This window comes from Furipterus horrens, unplaced genomic scaffold (genome assembly GCF_987537825.1).
Source record: "Furipterus horrens unplaced genomic scaffold, mFurHor1.1.pri manual_scaffold_4, whole genome shotgun sequence".
Taxonomy (NCBI): Eukaryota; Metazoa; Chordata; class Mammalia; order Chiroptera; family Furipteridae; genus Furipterus; species Furipterus horrens.
Window position 1 is genome coordinate 50,706,565 of NW_028327174.1, and position 27,874 is coordinate 50,734,438.

Sequence of the window (27,874 nt, forward strand, 5' to 3'; positions counted from 1 at the left end):
TGTGACCACTATACATGTTTATTTTTTCTTAAAACAAAGTCCTAAAATGTAGGTACTCTCTTCCCAGCATACACAGGAAGAAAAAATCTGACGTCCAATGGCTTTTAGCATCACACTTGAAAAAATTCTTAATTAGCTTATGGATTCAGGGAATTTGGGATAGAGTCACTAAAGAGTTTGAGATGGCAGAGGAGAGTTGAAGCACTTTTAATCACAGAAGAGTAAACAATAGTATAAACCTTTAACAGCTCACCCAGTGGCTGTTGTCTTCCTCCAGCCCTCACTCACCCGCTCCCACCCCCTCACTCCCTGTGTACCATTGAGTAAAGAGAAGGGTATCAGCAGCTGTCCCTGTCACTACCAGGTGATAGGAAGGGATCTAGCTAAGGGCCACAGCAATCCTGGCCATTCATCCACGGTTGTCTGTTTCTACACAACGTTATGTGAAATGTTCCAGCTCCGAAGGAAGAATAGTGCAGAAACTGGTAGCTGAACTTGGCTGTTCCATTCAGATGGCCAGAGCTTCAAAAGCCATGGGCAACAAGGGAGGGGACAGTCCAGAGCCAGCGTATTTCAGGATGCAGCCAAATCTGGGATTGAGGTGGGTTCAAAGGCGACCAGGCAAGGCCTAGTGGCCCCAGTTCAGAATTGTGCCCTAACCCAGGCAATGAAACTCATGCATATGCACAAATGCACATGCACATACACAAACACACACAGAGCAAATAATATTACTGAAAGAACCTGGAGGCTATTAAATACAAAATGGCAGAGTTTTTTAAAAAGTGAAAATATTTGCTTCTTTGATTCTCCTCAGTGTTCTGCAGACCCCATGGTCACAGGAGTGTAGGTGTGGCGAGGCCCAAGAGGAGTAGGTTGCCAGTGGCTCTACAAGTCCATGTGCGCTCAAGTCCTCATACCAACTGTCTTACTCTTTAGCCCAGTAGCTGCCTCCCGTGTGACCATTCACCCGATTGGCACCATTGCTGGAGCTGCTGCTATAGGGGCTTTTTGTGTTGGAGGTCATATCTTCTTCCTCTGAGCTGCTCTCCACGTCACTGCGATCATCCTTAGACACCTAGGTAGGTGGGGTTGGGCCAAAGACAGAAAAGGTAAGGACAGTACTTCGGGAAACGTAACAGAGACAAATCCCGCAGAGCTCATGTGTGGGCACCGTTCCCAATTTGGCCTACTTTCTGGTGATACCTGACTCAAAATATTATCTGGGCCATGGCTACTGTCGCATTCTTTGCTTGCTTCCTGGACTTCTCTCCCATCATCTCTGTTTTCATTCTCTATGGAATAAGTAGCTACTTTGGTTGAGGGGTGTATGTTTCAGGACCAGCCTAAAACGGCTGAAATCATTCACAAAGTCCTGATTTAGATTTGAGGCACACTCCAGACACCCTTTCTCCCCTTCCATCTCAAAAAATAGAGAAGGCCAACATAAATAATGCACATGGCCGTCATTGTTGCATCTATCTTCTGGTGGGGGTGGCCACTGCAGTGATTCACACTGGTTATCCTGAGTTTTGCTGTCTCCAAAGGTGATCCATATGGGGCCTTTTTCAGTAGTTCTATTCTTTCTGGGTTCAACTATTAATATTCTATGACACAGTTTCTCCAATCTTTTCCCTTTTTCCAGGAGCAAGATCACTTCTCTTGCATAACTTTGGCCTCCCTGAGATCCAGATGGTGAAAAGTGGATTGGCGGTCAGGGAGGAAAGAGTCCGAGTCCCAATCATGCTCCTATCTGTGATCTTTACTGCTTAACTTCAGTTTTGTTTTATATTTTCAAATGAAGAACCTGGATTAGAGTAGTGTTTTAGAATCTAAATTATCCTGCATATTAAGCCAAGTATTTCAAATTCTCTACAATGGACCATAAAAGTAAAAGACAGAAACCCAGAATTCTGAAGTCTAGAACTGAAGGATAATAAATATTTGCTGTTTTTAAAATAAATAAAGGAGAGAAGTCAGTGAGAAGAAAACCAAACTATAATTGTTGTTTCTAAGAAGTGGGGCACTTGCTTTGGTGAGCTCTAAGATTCTATTAATAGCTGTTGACCTTTGAACTCAGATAACTAATTGATTACCTGATCGTTAGGAAATTTCTAACGTGTCTAGGTCTGATGTAAAGGGAGACTCAAGGCGGGGGGAAGAAAAACAGAAAGGAAAAAAGAGTAGACTCTATTCTTGCCTCCACTTAGGAAAATCTGGCAACTTGAATTTCAGTCAATGGGCCCACAGGTCAGGAGAGGGGTCGTGCTTTCAGACAACATAGAAAGGAAAGCAGGAAGGAAAAGAAACACATTCAGACAGACAGGCTTCACTGAATACTAGAAGCACAGATAACACTTACATGCAAGAGATGAAACTGTCCAGCTCCCACCAGGCATAGAAAAAAGGAAGGAGGTGAGAAAAGAGTGGAGAGTACAGAATCTGGGTCTAATCCTTCCTGGATAAGTCACCTGGTCAGGAAAGAAAAGCAAGGGAGAAAAGAGATGTCCAGTAGCTACAGCAAGATGTGTAGGCACACTGTGCAAATTCTGTAACCAATTGCAGCTGTAAGGAACAGACATAAGAGGTCATATATGCTCAGGTAACATTTCATCCCTTTGTCCTAGAGTCAGTGTGTCCTCTAGCAGAGCACCACTCCCTTGGGATTCTGTATTACTGAAGGCTGAATCCCCAACCCTTGGGCTGATTAAAGCCTTACTGTTTCAGAACTTGGATTCGCTTAATGAATTCTGTCATTAAATGACACCCTTCTTTGTGCTTTTGGGCTCTGAGCATAAAATGGGTATTTGAAACCCTAAATACCCACCTCATTTAGGGCCTTTGCCTCATACAACAGTGGGGTGAGGGCAGTACTTAGTCCCTTACATAAACTCTATCTTGAATATCACAGTGTAGCCCCCTGGGGGTGGCTTGTGAACCAACACTACTCCCTAGGTAATCTCTACTCTTACAGTTTTTATCTTGGAGCACTGCATATGATTTCCTTTGAAAAAAGGCTCCTGCCCTGGCCAGGTAGCTCAGTTGGTTAAAATATCATCTAGATATGCCAAGGTTGCAGGTTCGATGCCGAGTCAGGACACATACAAGAATCTCCCAATTAATGCATGAATAAGTTGAACAACAAATTGATGTCTCTGTCTCTCTCTCTCAAATCAATAAATTAAAAAAAGAAAAAAAGAAAAAAAATAAAAATAAAAATGCCCGGACTGGTGTGGCTCAGTGGTTTGGGCATCATCTTGCAAACTGGAAAGTCATGGGTTTGATTCCTGGTCAGGGCATATACATGGGTTGTAGGCCAGGGCCCCGGTTGAGGGTGTGTAAGAGGCAACTAATCGAGGTTTCTCTTATACATTGAATTTCTGTCCCTCTCTTCCTCCCTCCCTTCCCTTCTCTCTAAAAATAAAAAAATAACATTTAAAAAAATAAAGAAAATAAATAAAAAGAAAAAAGTCCTCTCATTTAAAAATAAAATGTGAAATTCACTGAAGTAGGTAGGCAAGGGGTAGGAAATGGCTGAGGTCACCTCTAAAACTTAATCCTGTTCATTATTTAACAACAGTTATTTCTAAGGGATAAGAAGAAGGAAGATCCTTTCTCTGACATCTAAATCATGTCCTAAAAGGCTAAATACTCAAACTTAGAGAAAAGGTGAAAGTTCTGGATCCCTAGGCTTTTTGCTGGGTCTGCTGGTGTAGATGGGGCTCACCAAACTAGATTGACAGAGAAGGTCTATTGAGTAATACCTTTCTTTATACCCAGACCCAAAGAAAGAAGCCATTTCTCGTACTAACCTTTCCTCGGATCAAGGCTTTGAAAGCAATTCGTGCAATTAGGTAGGACCAGATGACATGCAGAACCTGTAGAGTCAGGAGAAGGCCATTGAAGAGCCACCAGGAAGGGTAGGGCCCAATCATCTCCCAACTCTCAAAGAGGGTCGTGTTCAGAATCCTAGAAGAGGGAGACCAATGGTCAGATTCTAGAGTCAAAGCCAGGCAGCTAAGGGGGGAGCAGAACTTGTGTGTTTTCTCCCCACACCTTGTCTCAGCTGAAGGTCCATGGATATGCACCCACAGTGAGAAAAGAACAAAGAAAAGGAGCCTATTAAGTCTTTTATTTTTTAGGGACAGGGGAAGATATAACCTTCCCTCTCTCCCTTTCTCTTCCTAAAAATCAATCAATGGAAAAAAAAAAAAAGGTTGGGAGCTGATTCCCTCAGACTAAGCATGATCGCCAACCCACAAAGTCACTGACTTTGTACCATCAAGTAGTGAGTGTAGAAACGAGAGGTGTATGTGTGTGCTGGTCAGGGTGGGGAGAGGGTACAGAGCAGGAAAATAAGCAAGAAGAGCCTGAGAATTTTTTAATTAGCACAAAAGAGAGCAAAGGAATTACTCAGGCATAAAATGAGAACTATTCTTCAGAGATGAGCCAGGAAAGCCACAGCCAAGTGAGTTGGATGCTCTGAGTCTGGATCACGCCTCACTAGAAATATTAAGCAAGGGAACTGAGGCCCTGTGAGAGTCCATAAAGGTCAAGTGAGGTCAAGGAAAAAGCAGAGCAGACTCTTGGTGGTCTACTTCCTAAACTGACAAAAGGTATCATTAGCTACATACCTATCACAGCTCCACAGCCATAACACTTACCAGGATGGATAGACTCCTAGACGAGTGACCATAAAAACAGCACTGAAGATCACAAAAAGGGTGTCACAGAGACGCTGATACTTGGCATAATTGGCCAGCTTGGCTGCCTGGAGAAAGGGAGGTAAGAACTGGGTTGAGGAGAGAGCCCGTTCTAAGAAAGAAAAGGAGAGAGAAGAATAATGAGGAAAGAGAGGTCGGGGTCTTACCTCCAGCAAGAAGTCTGAGGCATCATGGAGACACATGACCAGAGTTCCTACCCGAACCATGTTGTTGATATACGAGAAGGTGATGAGTGCAATGGTGGCCAAGTGATGCACAAACATGATCAGGAAGTCCTAGGAAGGAATGGAAATAGAAGAGGCAGGTATTTTCCTCACCAAAGATAACGACAAGTTAGTAACAGATTAGGGTTAGAGCTGATGGAACTACATTATGTCAAGTGGACAATAAGAGGTGAAGATTATGTTTGCTTATAAAAAGCTTGTTATTTCCAATAGCAAGAAAAGGGTAAAGCAAAATAATCTAAAACCCCTTCTACCTGAAATTCTTTGAGTAAGTGGGGTCACCAAGAAGGGAAAGCAGAGAGAGAATAAGGGTCCCCAATGTCAAGCAAAAGCCAGATTTAGCCTTTCTGGATTCAGGCCTTGTCATCCCGAAGTTCTGACTAGTTTCCTGAGCTTTGTACATGTAAGAACCTTGGAGAAAAATAAAAGAAAAGGGTATGCTTAGCTCGTTAACTGTTCTCATTCTGACTGCCCTGAATGCCTCAAATATACTTTTTCATTAGCCAAGTCTCATTTCTGAGAACAGTACAAAGAGCTAATGTTCCCATCAAACCTACTTTCTCCCTCTTCTGTAGTCCCAGTCAGGACTGAGAATCCATCACAATGGCAGTAACGGTAGCTGCTAGGAAGGAGAATATAATAAGTTAGGGAATCGAGGGAGTCAGTGTCCTTACCTTTCTTTTAATGTCTGTAAACTGAGAAAACATAAGAGACCAATAAAAAGCCAATTCCATGATATAATAGTAATAAAGCCCACGTGTGAGAGGCTGGAAGAAAGAAAGAAGTAGTTAGAATACCAACTAGTCAAAGATTCATTCTAACGCTGCAACTTTCTCTGCCTTGGAGGACCAATACCCAAAATTATTAGACATCTTTCCTCTCCAGCATCTTACGACATCTGCAATAGCTAACAGGCTTTGGGTTAGTATGGAGACTTACACCTTTCCCCTCTGCCCTTCCACACACATATCTTCAGCTCTCATCTTTTAAGAGAGCAGATAAAGTTAATACACACTATAGCACGCTCAAACAATTAACTCTTTTTGGGAGATTAAATACACTCCAGCCTTCTATTCTTCCACTCTGGTTAGCAGCCCCCTGACATTTTTCTAGTATAGGTTAAGGGGACTCCAAGTTACCCTTCATTTAGAAGGGACACCTGAACCAGAAAGCACCTCATTAATGACAGTAAGCTGCTTTTCTTTCCAGCCCAATTACAATGAATATAATGGGGAACTAGAAAAGGATCACTGAATTTCATAGCTATGGGGACAGATACCCTGAATATTTTACTCAAAGAGACTCAATCCCTAATCCCTTAAGAATACCAAAGAAATGTGTTTATCTGCTCTGTGACTGCACTTTCCCCCACCCCACTTTACACACACATGTAAGGCCCCTGCTTGAAAGGGCTCAGATCCTACCTGGTATGGATAACTCTGCCAGCACTGTCGGGTGTCCCAAAACCAAGCTGACTAAGAGAAAACAGATAATCCAGGTCAGTTTTCTGGATTCTCCCCTGGTTCACCTATATAATCCCCCTCCCTCAAGGATATAAGGGGAAAAGGGAGATGGGAAAGAAAAATGAATCCATCTTGACAGAATTTAGAAATCCTTAAAGGGTAAATAAACAGCTAGACTTTTCTTACAACACTTAAAAGTGTTATTACAAACAGAAAAATCATGCTTTGAGTTACATAAGAGGGGGAGAAGCTCTAGGATAGTTTTTTAAAGCATCACCACCTGAGATGTATTGTAAAAAGGAAGGAAGACAATGATTCCATCTGATAACCAAGAAAGATCTCCATATCAAAGATTCAAAAATCAAAAGTAATAACTTCTAATGGAGTTTCATTCAGTTATGTAAGAATTTGTCCATTTCATCTAAGTTGTTGAATTTATTACTATTAAATTGTTCATATAATTGTCTTATTATCCTTTGAATGTCTACAAGATTTGTAATGATAATCCCTTTTACTCTCTGATATCAATAATTTGCTTTCTCTTTTTTCTAGGGGTTTATCAATTTTAATCAAACCTTTCAAAGAACCAACTTTTGGTTGTTGTTTGTCTAATTCCTATTTCATTAATTTTTGCTTATTTTTTATTTCTTTACTTTAACTTACTTTGGGTTTGCTTTGCTCTTTTTCCAGATCTTAAAATGGTAACTTAGATCACTGATTTTTAAAGCTTTATTATTTTTCCTAACATAAACATTTAAATTTATAAATTTCTGTTTAAGCATGCTTTAGCTGCAGCCCACAGATTTTGGTATGTTGTATGTTCAGCATCATTCAATTCATAGTATTTAAAAATTTCCCTTGTGATTTCTTGTTTGAGGCATGTAGCAAGATTGTTTAACTTCCCAATACTTTCTGGATATCTTATTATTAATTTCTAATTTAATTCCATTATGATCAGAGAACACATTTTGTAAAATTTCAGTATTTTAAGATTTACTGAGATTTATTTATTTATTTATTCTCCATGTCCCTCCATTCATAATACAGACCAGACAAAGGGTTCTGGGCTGAGGTGTGTATGGGGTGAGTTTACTCTGCCTCCTCTTTCTGGATAGCCAGTGAAAAAACACAGCCTGTGGTAAATGCCAGGATGCCGAGATTTATTTTATGGCCTACCATATGGTCTTAGTTGATGTTCCATGTGCGCTGGAAATTATATATGTGTTCTTCATCTGTTGGTGTAGTGTTCTGTAAGTGTCAGTTAGATCAAAATTGTTGAATGTGCTGTTGAAAACTATCCTTCAGTGGTATTTTTTGTCTAGTGATTTAGTCAATTACATAGATGAGTATACATGATTATTAAAAACTTCAAGTATGACTTTGTATTTGTCTATCCTCTTCATTCAGTTCTGCCTCTTCTGCTTCATATATTTTGAAGCCTTAATTATATCATTTAGAAAAGTAGGCTGGTGCTATGAAAAACAACATGGAATCAGAAACCCAAAAGCCTGAAATTCTTTGACAACTAACTGAAAAGAAAGAATTATATCTGTTTTACCCACTTTAAAGGGTTACTGATTCCAATTCTATAACTGTCTCTTCCTTGGAAGAAAAAGATTTTTGTCAAGTGCTTTGCAAACCATCACGATTTATGCTGATTTAATCAACGCTAATTATTATTAGCACTATTTAAGGGAGAAACAGTAGAGTTATGAGGTTATTGAAATCAGGCCCCAGACAGAAGGCAATCATTTAGCATATAAACCTGGGCTACAGACATCACAGAGAAAAGGGGAAAAATAGAGATCTAAAGGTATTTAAGTCATCTCTAGAGATGTAGGCATGATTAGAACCCAAGAGAAGACCAGAGAAAGTTCATACTCACCGACCAAAGAAATCTAATTCCGTAGCAGAATATACATAAGTAAAAAGTGAATCTCCACCTGGATCAGCAAAGAGTAGAGGTTAGATGAATACTCACTCAAAAGGAAGTCTTTGAGGCTAAAGAAGATAGCAGATTTGGAGATAAGATAGTTACTGGTGAGAAAGAAGGTAAGTCCCCAAATAGGGATAAATACTGTTACCTCAAAAGCCAAAAAGATAGACACATCTATCAGCCTCTGTTTAAAATAGAGTTCCACAAGTGTATACTGGCTTTAAACAACTTTTCTTCCATATCAGACTACCTGATGATAGTGCCTTTATTTTCTTTTGCACAACAGTGATAAATACAGTGCTCTGTGTCCAGAGGGGAATTAGTAAAAACCCAGTGCAATGTAGTATAGTATGTCCAAAAAAGGGATGCTTCCCATCAAAATATCCATTTAGAGCAAGCTGGTACTACTGCTATCAAGGTGTACAAGGGTGTGCAGTGCATGTCTACCTATGTGAAGGAATTCACTCCCAATCTATTTGTGGAAGAGGAACAAAATGAAACTACATCTAACTTAGTGGCAAGCATGTCCAAGAAACTAAGTATGACCAGTCTTCCAACTCTCCTTTCCTGCCTTTAATAAACTGAGTTAGCCCCCCACTTTTATTGACTGTTGTGCTAACAATAGAATTGATTTCAAAAAAGAAAACCTCAATCCAGTCATACCCCACGCTTCTCCCTACTCCCCACCTCCCTCTGCACACCTACATGCTTTCACAGAATTTAGTGAGCGTTGGGGGTTTGTCCTGATTCCTCCGGTGGCGAAACCAGCATTGGATTTTTCGTATGTCCCAGTCCAGTTGCTTTGACAAGCCCTCCAGCCTTTTCTCATCAGGATACTGTAGATGTATTGACCAGAGTCAGAACATGCCTTTTTCTCCAAACCTCTCATTAAATCCCTCTGACTAACTGAGTGGCAAAGGGGCAATAACTACAGTGGCTGAAGTGACGTTTATTTTTCCAGGTTTCATCTCAAAAGTAATTTTTAATAAGAGGTACTATTTCATACATCAAGGACCTTTAGCACTCACTTATACACATCTTTGTTTGGTCTTCTCCCTTCAGCCTAAGCTGAGTAAGAAAGGTATTAAAAACAACCTGCAAAGGCTATCAGTTCCCATCTTAGTTATGCAACTAAGTACTGACAAAAGCTGGAGCAGGGAAAAACAAAATTAAGATACGATGTGTCTGGGGAGCAAGGGACAGTGGTGACTGCTAGACCTAAAACCCCAGTGTATGTATACTCAACTTATATCGTGGCCCAAAGGTATTTTCCTGAGGGGATAAAGTTCTCCTCATAGATATAATGACTACCCAAATGTGAAAAATCATCCCATCCTATCCTTATCCTTGGAGATACTTGTCCTCTATCTTCCCCTGCCCTATGGAGCAAACCCTCATATGAATATTCTGTTTCTTTGCCCACTTACCTTGGTAATAGATATGAACACCTTTTCAAGTATGGCATTGGGTTGGGCCTGATAAGGACCACTGTCCTGGATGCCAACATGTAGTGCACAGGGTTTGGCAATAAATCTGTAATGGAGAAAGCCCAAAAGCCAATTCTAAATATGGTTTGCTAAGCATGAAGGAAAGATCTCAATTAGGAAAACACTTGGCTGGGAGCTAGGTCTCTTTGATTTCACCTGGGATTCTGCCACTGACTCACTTGAGATATAACCTGTTTAAGAAATATTGGACCATAAGCTCTCTCTCCATTTTTCCCTGGTTTTCCTTATTACATCTTGAGCTTTAAAGTCAGAAAACCCTAGGTCAAATCACTAGCCTGCCATTTACTGCTTGTATGAACTTGGGCAGTTTATTTAATCTCTGTAAGCTTCAGTTTTTCATTTGTAAGATGAAGATAACATCAACTAACATCTTTACTACTCAGTATAAGGTCCACACACCAAAAGCATTATTGGCTTCTCATGGAAGCTTTTTAGAAATGCAGAACTTGAACCCCATCCCAGACCTGCAAAATCAAATTCTGTGTTAACAAGATCCCCAGGTGATTCAGATGACCATTAAAATGTTAGAAGACTCTTTTAAGTATTCATGAGATAACATATATGAAGACCCTGGAACAAGGGAGGTGCTTAATAGATGGTAGTTTTCCTTACATCAAAAGATCAAGACCTTTTTTTAAAAAAACTGATTTTTAGAAAGGGGGGTGGAGAGAGAGAGAGAGAGAGACAGAAGGACAGACATCAGTTTGTTGTTGCACTTGTTTATGCATTCATTGTTTGATTCTTCTACGTGCCCTGACTGCAGACTGAAAAGGAAACTTTGATGTACTACAATGATGCTCCAACCAACTGAGCACCCAGCCAGGCCCAGGAAGATCTTAATTGCAGGGAAAAGTAAAACTGAAGCTGAACTCTTCCTAAAATACAAATATCCTGGGATTTGGTCACACCTAATAAAAAGATTATGGAAATACTTAGAAGAAATAAGGGCCTGGCTGGTGTGCCTCAGGGAACAAGCGCCAGCCTTCGAACCAAAAAAAACAAAAACAAAAACAAAAACAGTTAGGGTTAGGGCTCCAGTTGAGTCCCAGTCAGGGCACATGTCTGGGTTGTGGGCCAGGTCCCCAGCTGAGGGCATGCGAGAGGCAACCCATCGATGTATCTCTCTCACATTAATGTTTCTCTCCCTCTCTTTTTCCCTCTCTTCCCCTCTCTCTAAAAATAAATAAATAAAATCTTAAAAAGAAACACATATTTTAAACACCCAGTACTAGATTATACCACCAATAAATCATAAAATTTGGCCAAGTCACTTAAATCTTGAGTCTTGGTTTTATCATCTAAAAGAAGGGGTTATATGAGGTGATTTCTAAGATTTGTTTTCCTATATCTAATATTACATAGTGTTATCATTGATTGTAATTAATTCCTAACTTTTAGATTTTTGAGAATTGAGAAACTATTTTCTTGGGTCTTCAAGAAAGATCTGCCTCTCCACAATGACAGATTTTTGTGAGCATCAATCAGCTCTAGGAAAAGCTCCATGTAGTCACTTTGAGGATAAATCAAAACCAGTTTTAGCTCTCAGCATCTTAGGGAGTCCCACAATAAAATTATGACTGGGAAGCCTAAGATGGGACTGCTCGTGATCTATTTTCATGGTCTGCATTTAAATCCAGAATTTATTTTTAAGGGAGAGACTGAGAATAAGAAACTCTGTTTATCTTCTTCTATGAAAATTTTTATCCTTATCACCCAAGTTCCTGAGCCATGGGGAAACATTTATTCAGAGCACAAAGTCAGCCACATCTTAATTCATTCTCTCCTCTCTTTTATACAGGTGATACAAAAGTTTCATTCAAAGGCCAATGCTATAGTACATACTTTAATTTATATTTCCTGGTATATTAGTCTGTGTACAAATATTTAAAAACCCCACTCATGTTTGAACTCATTGTGAACACAGAATACAGAGAATAATGCTTTTGTATTTACCAAGGTTCTGTGTTCAGTAGTTGCTTAGTAACAGACAAGCGAGAGGTCCAGTGAATCCCAACCTTGCTCCGTGAACTCAGGTTGGACGCACGATTGATCAGCAACCAGAAGAGTATGTATTTAAGGCAGTCACTCTGCTTTTGAGTTGGTGCCGAATCAGAGATAAAGCACTGAATCATCTCTGTCTCCTCCATTTCCTCTCATCTACATTAATGGTTTGAACAGTTAGGTGCAAAAACAAAAAGCAGCCTCTCTAGCTCTTGCTCTTATCCCATGATGGAGGTCTCCTCCTCAGTCCAGAAGCAGTCAGGTGATTAAAGGTCCTAGTGTTAGGCAAACTGTAACAGCTAAGAGACTTTGTGAAAGTTCTTTTTAAAGATGAAATGACATAATGTGCATGCCTGGCACAGTCACTGACACGCAGTAAGCATTCAGTAAAAGGCAGCTGTTACTATTTTACTAGAAACTGATAGTTCAGTCTGGGTACCCTGATGGTACTTCCAGCAGAAGGCGAGAAGTGCAAGAAATCCTCTTTCATACAACAGGGACAGGTTTGTACCCTGCTCACCTGGGTAAAGCCAAGATAATTTTTTTATTATCTGGAACTTGGGAGTGGACTGAATATCCTATGTGTCATTAGCTCACAGCTTATTAGTTCAGAGTTCAATGAAAGGCATAAAGCTCTTGGCAGCATCCAGTCAGTTACAGCTGTACAGACCTAAGAAAATTTATTTGACAAATATTCATTGGGCTTCTATTTTGGACATGAATCCCAAAACCAATAATAAGGACTTCTGGTTGGAAAAACACTTTTTTCTGTGATAAAACAAGTAAATATACAGACTTATTTACACACTTAATGAATTCCCTTAATGATGAAAATAAAATTATTTTAAATTAGTACTTTGAAGTTCAGTCTTAATCATATACTCATTCTTTATCACTTATCTGGCATTAGTATAATTTATAAAATAGGTATATAGATTAGTAAAACTCCAGACAAACAGCCTGGCATTCATCCTTTCTGCTAGAATGGCACTTCTTAAAGTGTGCTCTGGAGGCTCCCAGGGGTCTCAGAGACCCTTTCAGGAGGTCTGTGAGATTAAAACCATTCTCCTAATAATTCTGTAACTTCATAATATTTACTTTCTCTCTAATTCTCTCATGAGTATACGGCAGAATCTTCCACAGGTTGTGACAAATTGCAACAGACAATGCAGAAGCTGACATGAGAATACACCTGCCAGATATTAAAGAGACTTGCAAAATGTAAATTCTTCTCACATCCTTTTTTTTGTTTTGGAAAATATTTTTCATAAAGTGTTAGTTATATTACCAATATAATTAATTTATTGTTATTTGTTAAGTGAATTAATAATATATTAAATTATTTTTCATTTTAATTTCTATAACAGTACATACTGATGGGTATTATTCATATAAATAAAAATGTTTCTTTAAAGAAGCATAAAGGATTTCTGACAGCATAGTCTGCAAACTACTGTGTTGGATGACACCGAAAAATCAAACTTCTCTTGTGATTCTGTCCTCTCCAGGATCAATTTGTTGCTCAAGTTTTAAAATAATTTGTAAAATTAGACTTCCCTTAGACAAGCCTGAATAAGTAGGCATTTAGTGGTCTGTAATAGTAAGACACTCCTTTCTACCTGCCACTCCAGGAACATGAGTCTAATGACCCAATCTGATTGTAATGTATCTGTCCTGCTTTGTAGAGATCATTTCAATTTGCCCTTTCTCTGCCCTCTAGATACATGGCAGCAGCTAAGCCTGGGTTAATTAAGATGAAATTACTTACTATTTGTTCTCTCATACCAAAGACAGGAGCCATACTAACACTGCTGTCTTTGTGATTCATTGCAACATCATTAATGGATATGAATTATACACAAATACATTAGAAGTGTCTCAAATGGACTATACTTATGCCGAGATATGGCTCTTAGTTCTCAGGGTGGTCCATGGGGCCTGTGGTAGCCAGAAACCCTTAGCCTGTATGTAGCCTTGGCCTCACATACCCGACTGTGCAATGCACATTTTACCTTCTCTATGTGCAGCAATATGATTGAGTAGGGAAGCAATGGTTTAAATCAATTTCTGGAAAAATATAAAGTGTCAAGATTGATACAAAAAAGAAAAAATAATAAGAGAAACTGAAATAAGGAATGGGATAAAGAATACAACAAAAAGAGAAAGATCTTACACAGACTGAGGATGGCGTATCCTTATGTGACCAATACTGAGTAACTAAATTACCTGAACCTGAAATGGTCCCCACTACACACAGGCACACACACCCCCAAAACACACAGGGGGTGGGGGTGTGTGCACATGGAGGCTCAAGAGAGAAAGAGGGTAGCTGAGATGATTAAATATACGTTCTTAGGGCCAAATGAAGTCTGTTTAGAGAATTTAATCCTTAAGTACACAGCAGCATTTGAAAGTCCTCCCCCAAAACATATGTACCCCTAATAGGCAAATGCAAAGTCCCACAGAAAACAGATTCAGGCCCTGGTCGGGTAGCTCAGCTGGTTAGAGTGTCGTCCAGATATTTCAAGGCTGAAGGTTCAATCTCTGATCAGGGCACATACAAGAATCAACCAATGAATGCATAAGTAAGTGTAACAACATATCAATGTTTCTCTCTCTCCTCCCCCTAAAAATCAATTGAAAAGATTCAGAGAGTCCCTTCCCTTTACAACTGTATTGTTAATAAACCAATCACATTAAAAATCGGAGTGAAGCCCTGGCTGGTGTGGCTCAGTGGGTTCAGTGCCAGACCGTGAACCAGAGGGTTGGCAGTTCAATTCCCAGTCAGGTCACATGCCTGGGTTGTGGGCCAGGTCCCCAGTAGGGGGCACACGAAAGGCACCAACACATTGATGTTTCTCTCCCTCCCTTCCCTTCTCTCTAAAAATAAATGAATAAAATCTTTAAAAAAAACTGGAGTGGCTTCTGCAGAATGGAAAAAGAAGAGAGTAAAAAGGATATTCAGGCAGAGGGAACAGCATGTACTAAAACAGAGAGATAAGAAAAAAAGGGTTGCCCTGACCAATGTGGCTCAGTTGGTTGGGTGTTGTCCCACAAAGCAAATGGTTGCCGGTTTGATTTCGGTGCAGGGAACATGCCTAGGTTGCAGGTTCGATTCCTGGTTGAGGAATCGATCGATGTTTCTCTCCTTCTCTTTCTCCCTCCCTTCCCCTCTCTCTAAAAATAAATAAATGGAAAAAAAATTTTTTTTAAGTGTATTGGAGGTGGTGGTGACAGTGGCAACAGTGACAGGAGAATAAAACTATACAGGTAGTTAGGGGCCAGATCACAGATGCCTTGTATGTTATGTAAAGCTTGAACTTTTTGTCCAATAGTTTAGACCAGGGGCAGAGAAGAGATGAATGGATCTGTAGGTTGGTGCAAAAGTAATGTCTGACTTTTTTAAAAGAAAGTTTTAGATACTATTTATTAAATTTGTGCCTCTTATAATTTTTTGATGTCAGTGACTAATTTATATCTTATTTTTTCAGATTATCAAAGTATTGTTCATAATCATCAGCAATATATGCACCCATCCATATTCGTCCCATCTAAAGACCACATCAGAAATGTTTTACTCTGAGTTTCATAAAGGTGTCAATGCAAATACAGCAGCAAAGTCTATTTAGAGTGCTTATGGGGATGATGCAGTGACTGAAAGAAGTTGCAGGAGGTGGTTTTCCCGTTTCTGAAGTGGGGATTTCAGTTTGAAAAATGAGCCAAAAGAGGGTCCTCCAAAAACACTTGGTTCTGAAGTGTTGGAAGCTATTGTCACAGAAAACCCCACCATTTCCTCTAGGGAACTTGCAGAACAATGTAACGTAGCCCATACAACCGAGCTACGCCAACTGAAGAGGATCGGAAAGATTTCAGTAGTTGGAAAGTGGGTCGCACATGAACTGTCTCCAGAGAATCTGCAACAGTGTTGCTTGTTGTGAGTCATTGCTTTCGCAACACCTTCAGGCACCATTTTTAGGTAGGCTTGTTACAGGTGCTGAGAAGTGGATCCTTTACCATAATGTTAAATGCCGCTGATTGTGGATCAGTCAAGGAGGAAGAAGAGTTCAACAACCAAGAGGAGGACTTCATCCAAAGAAGATCATGTTGAGTGTATGGTGGGGTATGGAAGGAATTGTCCATTACGAACTGTTAGACAACAATCAAACAATTACTGTTTATCTTTACTGTCAACAACTTCAGCGTTTGAAAGCAGCTTTGAACCAAAAGCGACCCTCCTTAGTCAACAGAAAGGGTGTCATCTTCCATCATGATAATGCTCGTTCTCACATAGCTCGACTCACCAAAAATTTCTTGAAAGAGCTTGGTTGGGAAATATTGCTTCATCCTCCATATTCTCCTGACCTTGCTCCTTCTGATTATCACTTGTTTCGGGGACTACAGAGCCATTTTGATGGTCTTAGGTTGACATCAAGAGAAGAGGCTGCAAATGAGTTGGATTCATATTTTGCCTCAAAACCTAAAGAATTTTACAAGCGTGGCATTTATAAGCTAGTTGACAGATGGAATGACGTTCTAGAAAGCAAAGAAGGTTATGTTAACGAATAAATATTTTCATAATCATGGGCTTTTTCAGTTTTAAAATAGACCTCGAAATCGGACATTATTTTTGCACCAACCTTAAAATACAGAACTGTCATCAGCTGAAGGCTATTATAAAAAAATCCATGCTTTAAGTGATAAAGCATTGAACTAAGGCTATAGATACAGAAAGGATGGATTCAAGAGATGCTAGGAGGTAAAACCAATAGGACCTGGTGACTGAGTAGTTGTAAGAGGCCAAAAAAAGGAAGAGTCAAGCATGCCTTCCATGTTTCTGGCTTGGGAAACTAGGTTGATTATGGTGCCTCAACCAAGTAGAGAATAAGGTAAGAAAAGCAGATTTGGGAGTGACATATGAGTTGTGTGTATGCTGAAATGGGTTGTTGAAATGGAACCGTCTAGCAGGTAAATAAACTTGGAAAAGGAACTTGAATGAGATACACACACACACACACAGACACACAACACACATCTGACAAAGACAAAGAGAAAGAGAGTAAGAATAAAAGTGGTAGCTAAAATTGTAGGGGGTTCATGTGACTACATAAGAAAGGAATATAAACTGAAAAGACAACCAAGGTTAGAATCCTGGGAAACAAGCATAAAAGATGAATTTAGGGGACAGGAAGGCCAGAGGTGGAGTCCTATCAAATGACGTAGAAATCCAGTATCCACTGGACTCAGCAATTTGGAGATCTTTGGTAACCTGTACCAAAGAAATCCCTGTAAGTAAAATGGAGGCTCTAAAAGATAGTAGTGAGGTATAGCAGTGTAAGATACGAGGAGGAAGAAAGAAGTGGAAATAGCCAAGACTCAAGAATCTGGTTTAACAGGAGGGAATGCCTTCAACTTCCTGCATCAGAACCACTTTATCCAAAATATCCCTGTAATTTTAGATACAATCCTTACTGATCAGAAATTTCATTCTGTTTATTTCTCATTTTTTACCTCTTTAGCTTCAGCTCCCCTCTCTACTTGTTTCTTCTCATCAGACCTTAAGAACGCTGAAGTTTTCCCCATCTTACAAAGGCTCTCCTTGTCCCTCACACCCTCTGGGTCTCTCCTACCTCACAACTGAAGTTCTTGAAGTTGTTCTTTCCTCCTGACTTCTCTAATGCCCACTCATTCCTCATCCCTCACGTATCTGGCTTCAGTCCCTGCACTTCACTGAAGCTGCTCCTGTCAAAGTTGTCAATGATCTTCTTATTGTGAAATCAAACACAGTAGTCCCTCTCTATACGCGATTCACTTATCGTGGCCTCACTGTATCACGGGATTTTTAAAAATATTATATTTAATTATTTATCGCAGATTTTTCGCTATGTTGCAGGATTTTGTGGTACTGTATAAATATGTTAAAGTTACATAGGTTTAAGAGTGTAGAATATGTTTAAGAACATAAGTAGTGTTTATAAAAGTGTGGAAAAGGTTAATAAGGGAGTGGAAAAGGTTAATAAGGGACCGGAAACAGTTTGTAAGTGTGTGGGGTTTATAACACCTTAAAATATGTATAAATACTAAAATAAATGTAAGGTTCCTACTTCGCAGATTTTCACCTGTCGCGGGGGGTCTAGAACGTAATACCCGCAATAAGTGAGGGAATACTGTAGATGTTTTCAGTCCTGTATCTCACCTGACCACTCAGCACCATTTTGTATTATTGACCATGCACTCCCTCTTGAAATGCTCTTTTCTTAGCTTCCTTACTGCCATACCCTTCCTAGTTTTCTCTATCTCTCTGGCAGTAGAACTAGACTGCTTGGTATGCACTGCTAGTTGAATCACCTTGGACAAGAAACTTAACTTTCTGTGTGCTTCAGGTTTTTCATCTGTAAAATGAGGAAAACAACAGTATCTACCTACCTCATAAAGTTACTATGTTTATTTAGCACTTAGAACAGTGCCTGGGACAAAGTTAAGCATACTAAGTGCTAACTAAGATCAAATACTCTATAGTCATCACACGTCTTACCTCCTTTTGAGTTTCTTTGTCCTTTGCCTTTTCCTAAACGAGGTGTTTCTTCAGGGTTCTACGTAAGCTTCTTTTCTTACTTTACACACTCACCCTAGGTGATCTCACTCAATTACAGCAGAGGATGGTCCACAGACTCCCAAAGGTCCCTGAGATTCTCTCTGGGGGCCCATAAAATCAAAACTATTTTCATATAATATTAAGACATTACTTGCCTTTGTTACTGTCTTGATACTTGCAATTATGGTACAAAGCAATGGTGGGTAAAACTAATGGCACCTGAGCACAAAATCAAGGCAGTGGTACCAAATTGTAGTGAGTAGACCAAAAAGTCTATTAATTTTTTTCTGTAAAATAAGACACATTGTTCATTTTCACCAATAACTTTATTGATTTGGATATTTCGAGTATGTCGGCTATCTCCCACTATTGGCTTCTAGTGGGTAGAGGCCAGGGGTGCTGCTAAACATCTTCCAATGCACAAGACAGCCCCACAGCAAAGAGTTATTTGGCCAAAATGTCAATAGTACCAAGAAACTTCTCAAACTACTTTTAACATGTTCAATCAATCACAGCACCTTCTCCATACACTGCACAAATCTTTTTTTGTGTTTCAGTTGCATTTTTACTTTTCTTGAAATAATAAAGCATAATATGCCGAAGATGTTGCATATTTTCTTACATCTTTAATATTAAAATGACTGCACAAAAATTCATCAATTTTGGTAAGTTTTAAAAAAATGCATGCTGACACAACAGCTGTCACAATACAATCTAACAAAATCGTTTCAAATGAAATTAAAGACAACTCAGGACTACTAAGGTCATCATACAGAAAAAAACTTAACGGACTTTTTGGTCAACCCAATAGTTATTATATAATTCCTTTCTGTGTCCTCTTAGCTAAAAAAGAAAAAAGGCTAGTTTCACTTAAGAATGTCCTTGATGAAACAGTACAAATGATTAATTTCATTAATCTCAACCACTGAATACATTGTTTAAAAGTATTCTGTAATAAAATGGGAAGTACAAAGAAAGCACTTCTGCTGCACACCAAAGTACATATACGGTTGTCTTGAAGAAATGCACTTGGTTGGTGGAGCTTTGTGCTGAATGAACAAAATCACTGTCGTCATTGAATACCAATTTTACCTGACAGAATGACCAACAGATAAACTAGTTTTTCAGATCTAGGTATTTAGAAAATATTGTCTTGAAAACGAATGAAAAAAGTCTGTCACTTAAAAAAAACAAACAACACTGTTGCCAATGATAAAATTCAAGCTTTCAGGTGAAAACTATAATTTTGGAGAACTTATATCCCACCTTTGAGCTTGACGATACCACAAGATTTTTCTGATATGCTTGGTTAAAATGAGATTAACTAATATGATTTTTAAATATTGTATAATGAGATGTATTGACATTTGGGAGATCTATATAACTCAGTGAACCAGTATTTTTCAAATGAGCAATACATGATATTCATTCAAGGTGTAAGCTAGAACAATGAATTTTAACATGAATAAAATGCTCATTGATAGTTTCAGGTTCTACAATACAGCCAACCTTTAAGAAACTACTACTTGTGTTTTGGTGTAGTATGAAAGGAAAAAATACTTCTTTGTGCCAATGACACATCTGTGTGGAGCTTGCTTTTATTTACATACTTTAACCAAAGCAACATATTACAAGAGACTGAATGCAGAAGCCATTGAGGAGACTCTAGTTATTTGATTAAGCCAAGCATTAAAAAGATTTACAACAATGTAAAATCAGTGCTGTTCTTTCCACTAAGTATGTTTTCTTTTGGAAAAAAATTATTTTAAAAAATGTGATTTATGTTAACATGTAACAGGTTTATTATTGTTATTTTAATGAAATAGTAAATATATTTCTTAAATTGCTAATTTTAAATTTCAAACATGGAAAAATTGATAGGTATATGTACCCCACATAAACAAAAGCTCCTTTCAGGTCCTCAATAATTTTTCAGAATGAAAAAGAAGACTGAGAACAAAAAAATATTTAAGAATTTCTAAATTATACTAATACCATTTATGTGCTTGTGACTGGCAGCATTTCATTATCTTGTATATTCCATACCCATGTGCACCCATGTCAGTATATTTTTTTCTGAGTAAATTCTTAAGAGGATAGGGTTTTTCCTATGTATAAGCAAAAGTATTGTGCACAGATGTGCTTCCTGTATACAAGGTGCAGCACTCGTCAGAAGATACCTATACCACCAAATCCAGCATTTCTTGCATTGTAAGTAGTTTTTGCATTTTCTTAAGGGGACTATTTTTTTTTAATGGCAAATGTGTTCTTAAAGCAGAAACAGACTAAAAAGAAAAGGACCTCTATGACATATACTATTCTAAACCATGACAAGGCACACAATGTGGATTTATACCAGACTATCCTTCATTCCTTACCCACTTGCAGCAAAGTTATCTGCACTTAGACTTATAACAGGGACTTAAAAAATTAAGATGACTAATACCTGTGCAATTTAATGTATCTACTGGTACTGTGATGAGAAACAAGAATCAGAACCCTGCTTGCATCTTATCTTTTCATAAGGGAACTAAGTCTTGAGATAAGAATTACTTAGATTATGTGTGTTCAAAAGCTTCAGGTAGACACAAATTAATTTAAGCCTAAATTGTAGTCTTATTACACAGTAGCTAGTAAATATTTTACTTGTTATAGAGCAGCAATTCTCAAAGTGTGGATGGAAAACAGCTGAGGATTCCTGACTCATTGTTTAAGAACTCCTCCTTTTCCCAACTACATACATATATACATACATTTCTTTCATTAAACGTATTTATCTTATTTAAATGAATGAGTGATTATACAACTTAATGCATTTGCTTAAAGTAGTACCACACAAACCCAAGTGTGCCAAATAAGAGATGGATTAGAAAAAAAGGTTAACGAAAAACTCTCAAGAAGTTTTTACCATTCTTCATAGTCCAATAAACAACTGTTTGTTAGTGAAAAATTAAGCCTATATATTTTTAAAAGATTTTATTTATTTATTTTTTAGAGAGAGGGGAAAGGAGAGAGAAAGAGAGGGAGATAAGCATCAGTGTGTGGTTGCCTCTCACGCATCCCCAACTGGGGACTTGGCCCGCAACCCAGGCATGTGCCCTGACTGGGAATGGAACTAGCGACCTTTTGGTTCATAGGCTGGCGCTCAATCCACTGAGCCACACCAGCCAGGGCTCTAACTCTATATTTTAGTTAACAACTGTTAAAAGGAACTGGATTCATCTTCTCCAAACTCCCATACATTTATTACACTGTATTTTAATCACTGCTTTTCTTGCTTTCTTCCTGAGGGTAGCCATCACGACTTATACCTTTTTATCCTGGGCACATAGTTTGACATCTGGCAACCCAATTTAGTTTGAGACCCTCTGTGCCTATCACTGAGACTCCTTACAAATGCTGACACTAACCAAAAGCTAAAGACTACAAGGAATAAGCTTTTTCAGAAACTTCATAATTTTAAGAAGAGATATAATAGTGTGACTATTCTCTGTCTTATCAAGGCTTGTGCAGAGCCCGTGTATACTTAACTACTTGACAAACTTGTTTGTTTACAGATCATTAACTACTCAACTGAGAAGATACATGCAGAAAAGCAAAACTACAGAGCAATGCTTGGCTAAAGACACTGTCAACAAAAAATTACACAAAATAGACTATAACTATTTAAATCATTCAGGAAATAATTTACACTTTAGAAATCCCATTTTCACTACTTAAAATTTTTTTTTAAATTTTTTTGTTTATTTATTTTTTAAGAAAGACCTATTGTTTAAAGCATAGTCCATATACCTAGGACTGATTAACTTCTGGTCTTAAAAAATTGAATCAAATGTAAATCTATAAAATTCTCTCCTTGGTTATTAATATTTGTTTGAGCCACTATCAGCAGCACTGCTCAACAGAAATAAAATGTGAGCCACATATCTAATTTCAAATTTTCTAATAGTCACATTTTAAAAAGTAGAAAAGAAAGAGGTGAAATTAATTTTGATAATATACTTTAACCTGACATATCCAAAATACTATCATGTCAATCTGTAATCAATGTTAAAAATTAAGATTTTATTTTTTATTTTTTTCACCAAGCCTTTGAAATCTACAACTCATCTCAGTTCTGATTAGTCACATTTGAAATCTCCAAAAGCTAGCAGCTACTGTACTAGCTAGTGGCTACTGTACTGTACAGCATAGTTTTAGGTGATTCAGAGAGAATTTGTCTTCACATCTGGAAAAACTGCCTTCATATCTAAGGAAACTATATTCAATTTTTTTTCCTTAGAAGTGATTATGATTAATTCCTTTGGCAATAACACCTCAAATAACTTCTCCAATGATAAAGTAGGAGTGGATTCGGTACAAAAAACTCAGAACTCAGTGAATTCTTTAGAAGGCAGCTTTTATTTGCCTAAAAATACCTCTGAAGAGGAAGCCAAAATAGGTATTGTTTCTCCCTTCCCTCTCTATAAGGAGAGTACAGATTTAACTTGCTGCCTCCTCTTTCATAAATTTCTTCTTTACCCATCTAGGAGAGACCCTAGCTTTCTGACTCAGGAAGTGGCTAAAGCAAAAATATCTGACATGTTTCTTTTTAGTGGTGAATATATATTGTCTCCAGGGATAAGCCAAGAACCTGACTTCAGGTATGACAGCATTTGGGGTTTTCTGCAGAGCATTAACACCTACTACACAAAATGGGCTGGGGAAAGTTTTCCCATAGAGAAGAGGCTTCTGATCATCTGGAGTTTTTAAGAGTTGGATTCTTAAATAAGGGCAGGGTCATGTAACCATCTTTTTCAATCTGGCTCTGCAAACCTGATTTAATTCTGTAATAACACCCAATGGAACACCTTTAGGGATGCAGTGGAAGGGGCAGACTCCCTTACAACCTAGTCAGCAGCTGTGTCCATTCTTCCTAAAGCTTCTTTTCCCTGTCTGGAGGACCTACTAACACAGGGCCACAATGCTGCGACATAACATGGATCCAGGAGGAGGACAGCAGGCCTGTCAGGAAGAGGAAAAAAAGTTCTTCCTCTTCTTAGGGGAAGTGGGGGAGAACAGGAAAACAAAATGCAGTATATAGCAAGGTAGCAAGGTTTAAAAAGGAAGATGAAATGAGTGATTAAGAAACATGCATATACACACACAAAAATGAGTCATTACTTTTGTTGCCAGTTACATGACAGGCCAGCAAATGAGTACATTTAGTCCCAGGTGAGAGAGAATGGTATTCAGAAGGCTCTTTAGACACCCCAGTGAGGTTGCATAGGAAGTAACAGGAGAGAAGAGAGGACTGGAATAATGAATGAGCAGAAAGGAGAGTTCTAATCTATCTCCTGTATAATTTACAAAATAATTTTCTTCTGGCAATATAAAGCTCCTATTGCAATACCATGTTCAAAATAGATGAGCTTATATAGCTGTAATGGTGTCAACATTAAGTCTGAAGCTCCTCTACTTGATCCCAAGGAACTAAATATTAGATCTCAAAGAATTTATCTCTAAGATTTCATTTAAGTAAGACATAGCAGACCTAGCTTGAATCACTCTTTCCCTCAGATCTCAATCATCAACGTAATATTAAAAAGAAGTTTTTAAAAAGAGGTAGAAGAGTTTATTTCTCTTTTGATAGGTACAGGGTAACATGAATTTGTGTATGGGGGAGGGAAGAAAGAAGGAGAGAAGCTATAGGAAGGTGCACAATATGCAAATCTAGTATAGTGAAATTTCACAACAGAAACAAAGGAATTAACAGTTTTGCCTCTCTCAATCAAGCCAGTATATATTTCAGGTTGAAGATTTAGATTCTGGTCACTCTTCTGGGCAGCTGAGTAGATGAGGGTAGACCCTTTTCAAACTGTCAAGAGTATTCACTGACCACATACTACAGCCAAGGTAAGGTAATTTTGCAAGGTGCACGCCATCACAATGCAACCAGTCAGCAGAGGCCCACAAAAGCAAGCCTAGTGTTCTTTGGTAGGTAATTCTCTTACTTGCAATTCTTTAGCAAAATAGTTAGCTAGATACAAATACTTTATTTATGGTCAAGTAGCTTTTCAAGTCATCCCTTACCAGATAAGGCTGCCATTCTCCAGGGAATGTGGGAACTTAAATCTTTGGGAGATTCTTAAAACAACACAAATAGAGAAATTTATCTTGGGGCATAGTGTAAGATTCATTAAAATATGCAGGACAATTTGAAACAAAAAAAATTGTGAAGTTCAAGTCAAACACATTATATTAAATAATCAAAAGTAAGATGAGCATGGCCCTGGCCAGGTAGGTCAGTTGGTTAGAGCGTCATCCCACTACACCAATGTTGTGGGTTCAATCTCTGGTCAGGAAAGATTAATAAAAGCAACCAATGAATGCATAAATAAGTAGAACAACAAATTGATGTCTCTCTCTCTCTCCTTCCCCCTCACTCTCTAAAATCAATAAATGAAAATTAAAAAAAAAAAAAAAAAGATGAGCATAAATTTGTTCTCCAAATCCTAGAATACTAGGAACAGAAAGTTAAATCTTAACCCTTGAAAGGATGATAAGGAACAGGGAAAGATGGCTACATTATACAGTGGCAAGAGCCCCGGACTGGGTAAAATGATCTGGATCTTGGTTCTAGTATGCAACCTCTGAAAAGTGATAAGACGTTTCTAAGTCTTAGTTTAACTGTCCGTAAGAAGAGATTGAGTTCTAGCTTTTATAATCTATGATGATTACAGAATTACTTCTAGAAACTAAGTAGGTGGGATTTGAGAAATGAGAAAATGTAGGAAAGATGACTCACTACCAATATTTCTGATATATATTTTACTATACAGTACTCTAAGAACAGCTTCTATTTAATACCTTTATGGAAGACCAGCGCAATAAGAGGAACTGGTAATCTAGTAGTCAGTTTTATTGCTAACTAAATTAGTAGGTCTTAAAGAGAAACAAAATAGCAAGACTGCTTCTAGGGTTAAAGTTTCCTAAGATCAAACATGAGATGAACAAGGTAGCGGTCTGTGCCAGCCAAGAAATATCATACTAGAATGCTTTCAGCTCAGTATTTCCAAGCACCCCTATTCCCCTGACACTAGAGCACCATAGAAACATTTAGATAGAATTCCCACAGGTAAAGGATCTTTTCCAGTGGCTCTGCCAGTGGATTTAGTCTTCAGCCACCTGCGGAAACTTTGGAAATCTTAAGATAATATAAGTTTTTATAAAATGGGTGTTTATAAGCAACAAGCTATTTCCTCTTGCCACTGATGTGTAGAAATTTTCACAATATATATTTATACAAGAAGCACAGACTCTTCTCCTAGGACAATGAACTTTCTTTTGGGGGGAGGGGTGGGTCTTGAATTGTATATTTTACATTTTAGTCATTACACTGTCTTTCTCTTTTTTTCAGCCCTTATATTGATGCTAAGGTAAAGAGCACCTGGATCTAGGTTACTCCTAAGAGGGACAAGTGGTTTGTGTCTCCACTCCAATAACATTCATACAATGACTATACTTTAAAAACTGCACCACTAAGTTCCCAAGGACCCATAAAGGAGATTTAGATATTTGTATTTCACTTGCTTCAGTTAAAAGCATCTTTATTTTTGAACTTCAAGTCTAGCAGAGCACTGTGATGACAATATACAAACTGTGGATAAATGGATGAATGACTAGCTAGCTACATATAACAAATATTTTTTGAAAGATTTTGTGTCTTAAGTAGTAGGCAAATCAAACAAGTAATCCAATAACAGCTAACACTAATTTTCCAGAGAGTAAGAGATTATTTTATTTGTAACATCCTAGAAAGGGCAGTCTTGCTCTAGATAAAAGGCCAAATGAACAAAAGATGCCAAAGTGCCACCCTCATTACCTGAGACCTAGTGGAAAGAAGTCGCCTTTCCCGAGTCTGAGTAGACTTGACCAAATCATCCACAGCTATTTAAGTCCACATTATAAAATTACCAGATCAAGTCTTCAGTGAGTATCTTTATCTTAGACAGTTAGATACAATCCAGTCACTCAAAAAGGTAAAATCACTTTTCCAACACATGGCCAAAGTATGTTGTGATTCTGCTAAACTCAGAAGTTTGGCTCAACTTCCCGCATAAGCCCTAGGGCTCTCCATCCTTTCGAGATGACCACTCCCCCTTCCAGCTCAAGCCTCCAAGGCCCGTTCTTCTACCAATCTAACTCCTTTCCATACCTCCGAAGCCTCAGGCTCCACCACACCCTACCCCTACCAGATTTCTACTCTCCTACAGGCTAGGGCGGAATTTTATTGAAACACACACACACGTCCATGAGCTGACAAACTGAGGGTTAGGGCCTAACTAATCCGCTTCCCTCAACTCTCAGAAACTAAAGTGTCCTCACACATCTTAGATTCCTTTGAACCCGCTCCCTTTGCTTGGAACGTCTGGGGTTCTTGCACTGACTCTTTAGCTTCCATGGCCCCAACTAGCTCGGGTTCCTGTGGCCCCTTTCCTGTTCCTCGCCTCGAGTTCTCAGCCGCAGCTCACAGGTCTGTAGAATCCCTGGAGGTTGAGAGAAGGCCTCTAAGACGCCCCCTGCCCAAGCGACCTCCGGGATCTAAAATTAAAAGGGTCCGGCGTCCCCCCTCGACTCGCGCTCTTTCATTGTTCCGCCCCAAACTGTCTTTGCCTAGGTTCCGTGACCACCTCGGCCACTCTCGGTGCATTCCGCGCGGCTACCCAGGTTGCCCCAGCCCCCTGCTTCCGGGCTTTCCCTACAGTTCTGCTTCCGGTCCTCGGCCTCTCCCCTGCGGCAATTCCATCGGCCCGCGCCCCCAGCCCTCCGCGCCGCTCGCTCGCCAGCTCTCACCGCTCGAAGAGCAGCCTCACGGAGAATACGCCCGCCGCCAGCGGGAACACCGAGAGGATGTGGCGGGCCTGCGGGTAGCCGTAGCCGTCGCCCGGCCCCTCCAGGTCGGCCCAGCTCACGTTCTGGGGCATCCAGAAGCGTTCGCTCCACAGCCAGCCCCACAGCAGGCCCAGGGCTCCCGCCGCCGCTGTCGCCATCTTACGCCCGCCCCGCGGCCGCCACAATCTCAGCAGCCGGCACAGCCAGCGGAACCCGCGGGGAGGCGGCCCCGGGGCGGGGCCGGGCCGGTGGCCACCCCCTTCCGGCCCCTTCTTATTCCCGGCACTTCCCAGCCAGCCTCCTCCGCGAAGCCGGGCCTCCTCAACGCCCATCTCGCCGCCCCGCCCACCTTCCTAGCAGCAGATTCCCGGGACCTTGTCTTGGGGTCCCGCCCTCCAACCCGCGCCACACCCTCCAGCCCTGGTCACACCCCTTCCTGAGCCTTACACTCAGCCCCAACCCCGCCTTGGAGCCCCGCCCCAACCTTCCTGCTCCGCCCCCGCCCAACTCTGGCCCCACCCCTACAGGCCTCACAACTCTAGTCCCGCCCTT

The 27,874-nt window shown here is 39.5% G+C and overlaps 1 protein-coding gene and 1 non-coding gene across 3 annotated transcripts; both read right to left on the reverse strand.

Moving 5' to 3' along the window:
- Window positions 1–191: 191 nt before the first annotated feature.
- On the reverse strand, window positions 192–27,654 carry CERS5 (ceramide synthase 5). Of its 2 annotated transcripts, XM_090273143.1 has the most exons (11): window positions 27,284–27,540; window positions 9,775–9,880; window positions 9,053–9,183; window positions 8,297–8,354; window positions 6,373–6,423; window positions 5,623–5,715; window positions 4,871–4,999; window positions 4,665–4,771; window positions 3,813–3,969; window positions 2,363–2,471; window positions 1,017–1,078 (listed from the first exon to the last, which is right to left on the reverse strand). In XM_090273143.1, exons 1-11 carry the CDS (start codon window positions 27,478–27,480, stop codon window positions 1,071–1,073), a joined length of 1,146 nt encoding a protein of 381 aa, XP_090129269.1. In that variant the 5' UTR covers window positions 27,481–27,540; the 3' UTR covers window positions 1,017–1,070. The 2 variants fall into 2 exon arrangements, with proteins under 2 accessions (XP_090129268.1, XP_090129269.1); XM_090273142.1 differs by lacking the exon at window positions 2,363–2,471 and having other exon boundaries at window positions 192–1,078; window positions 27,284–27,654.
- LOC150011736 (small nucleolar RNA SNORA51) lies at window positions 7,434–7,566 on the reverse strand. The gene has a single exon (XR_016511040.1). It is a non-coding gene; the product is annotated as a small nucleolar RNA SNORA51 (small nucleolar RNA).
- Window positions 27,655–27,874: the final 220 nt, after the last annotated feature.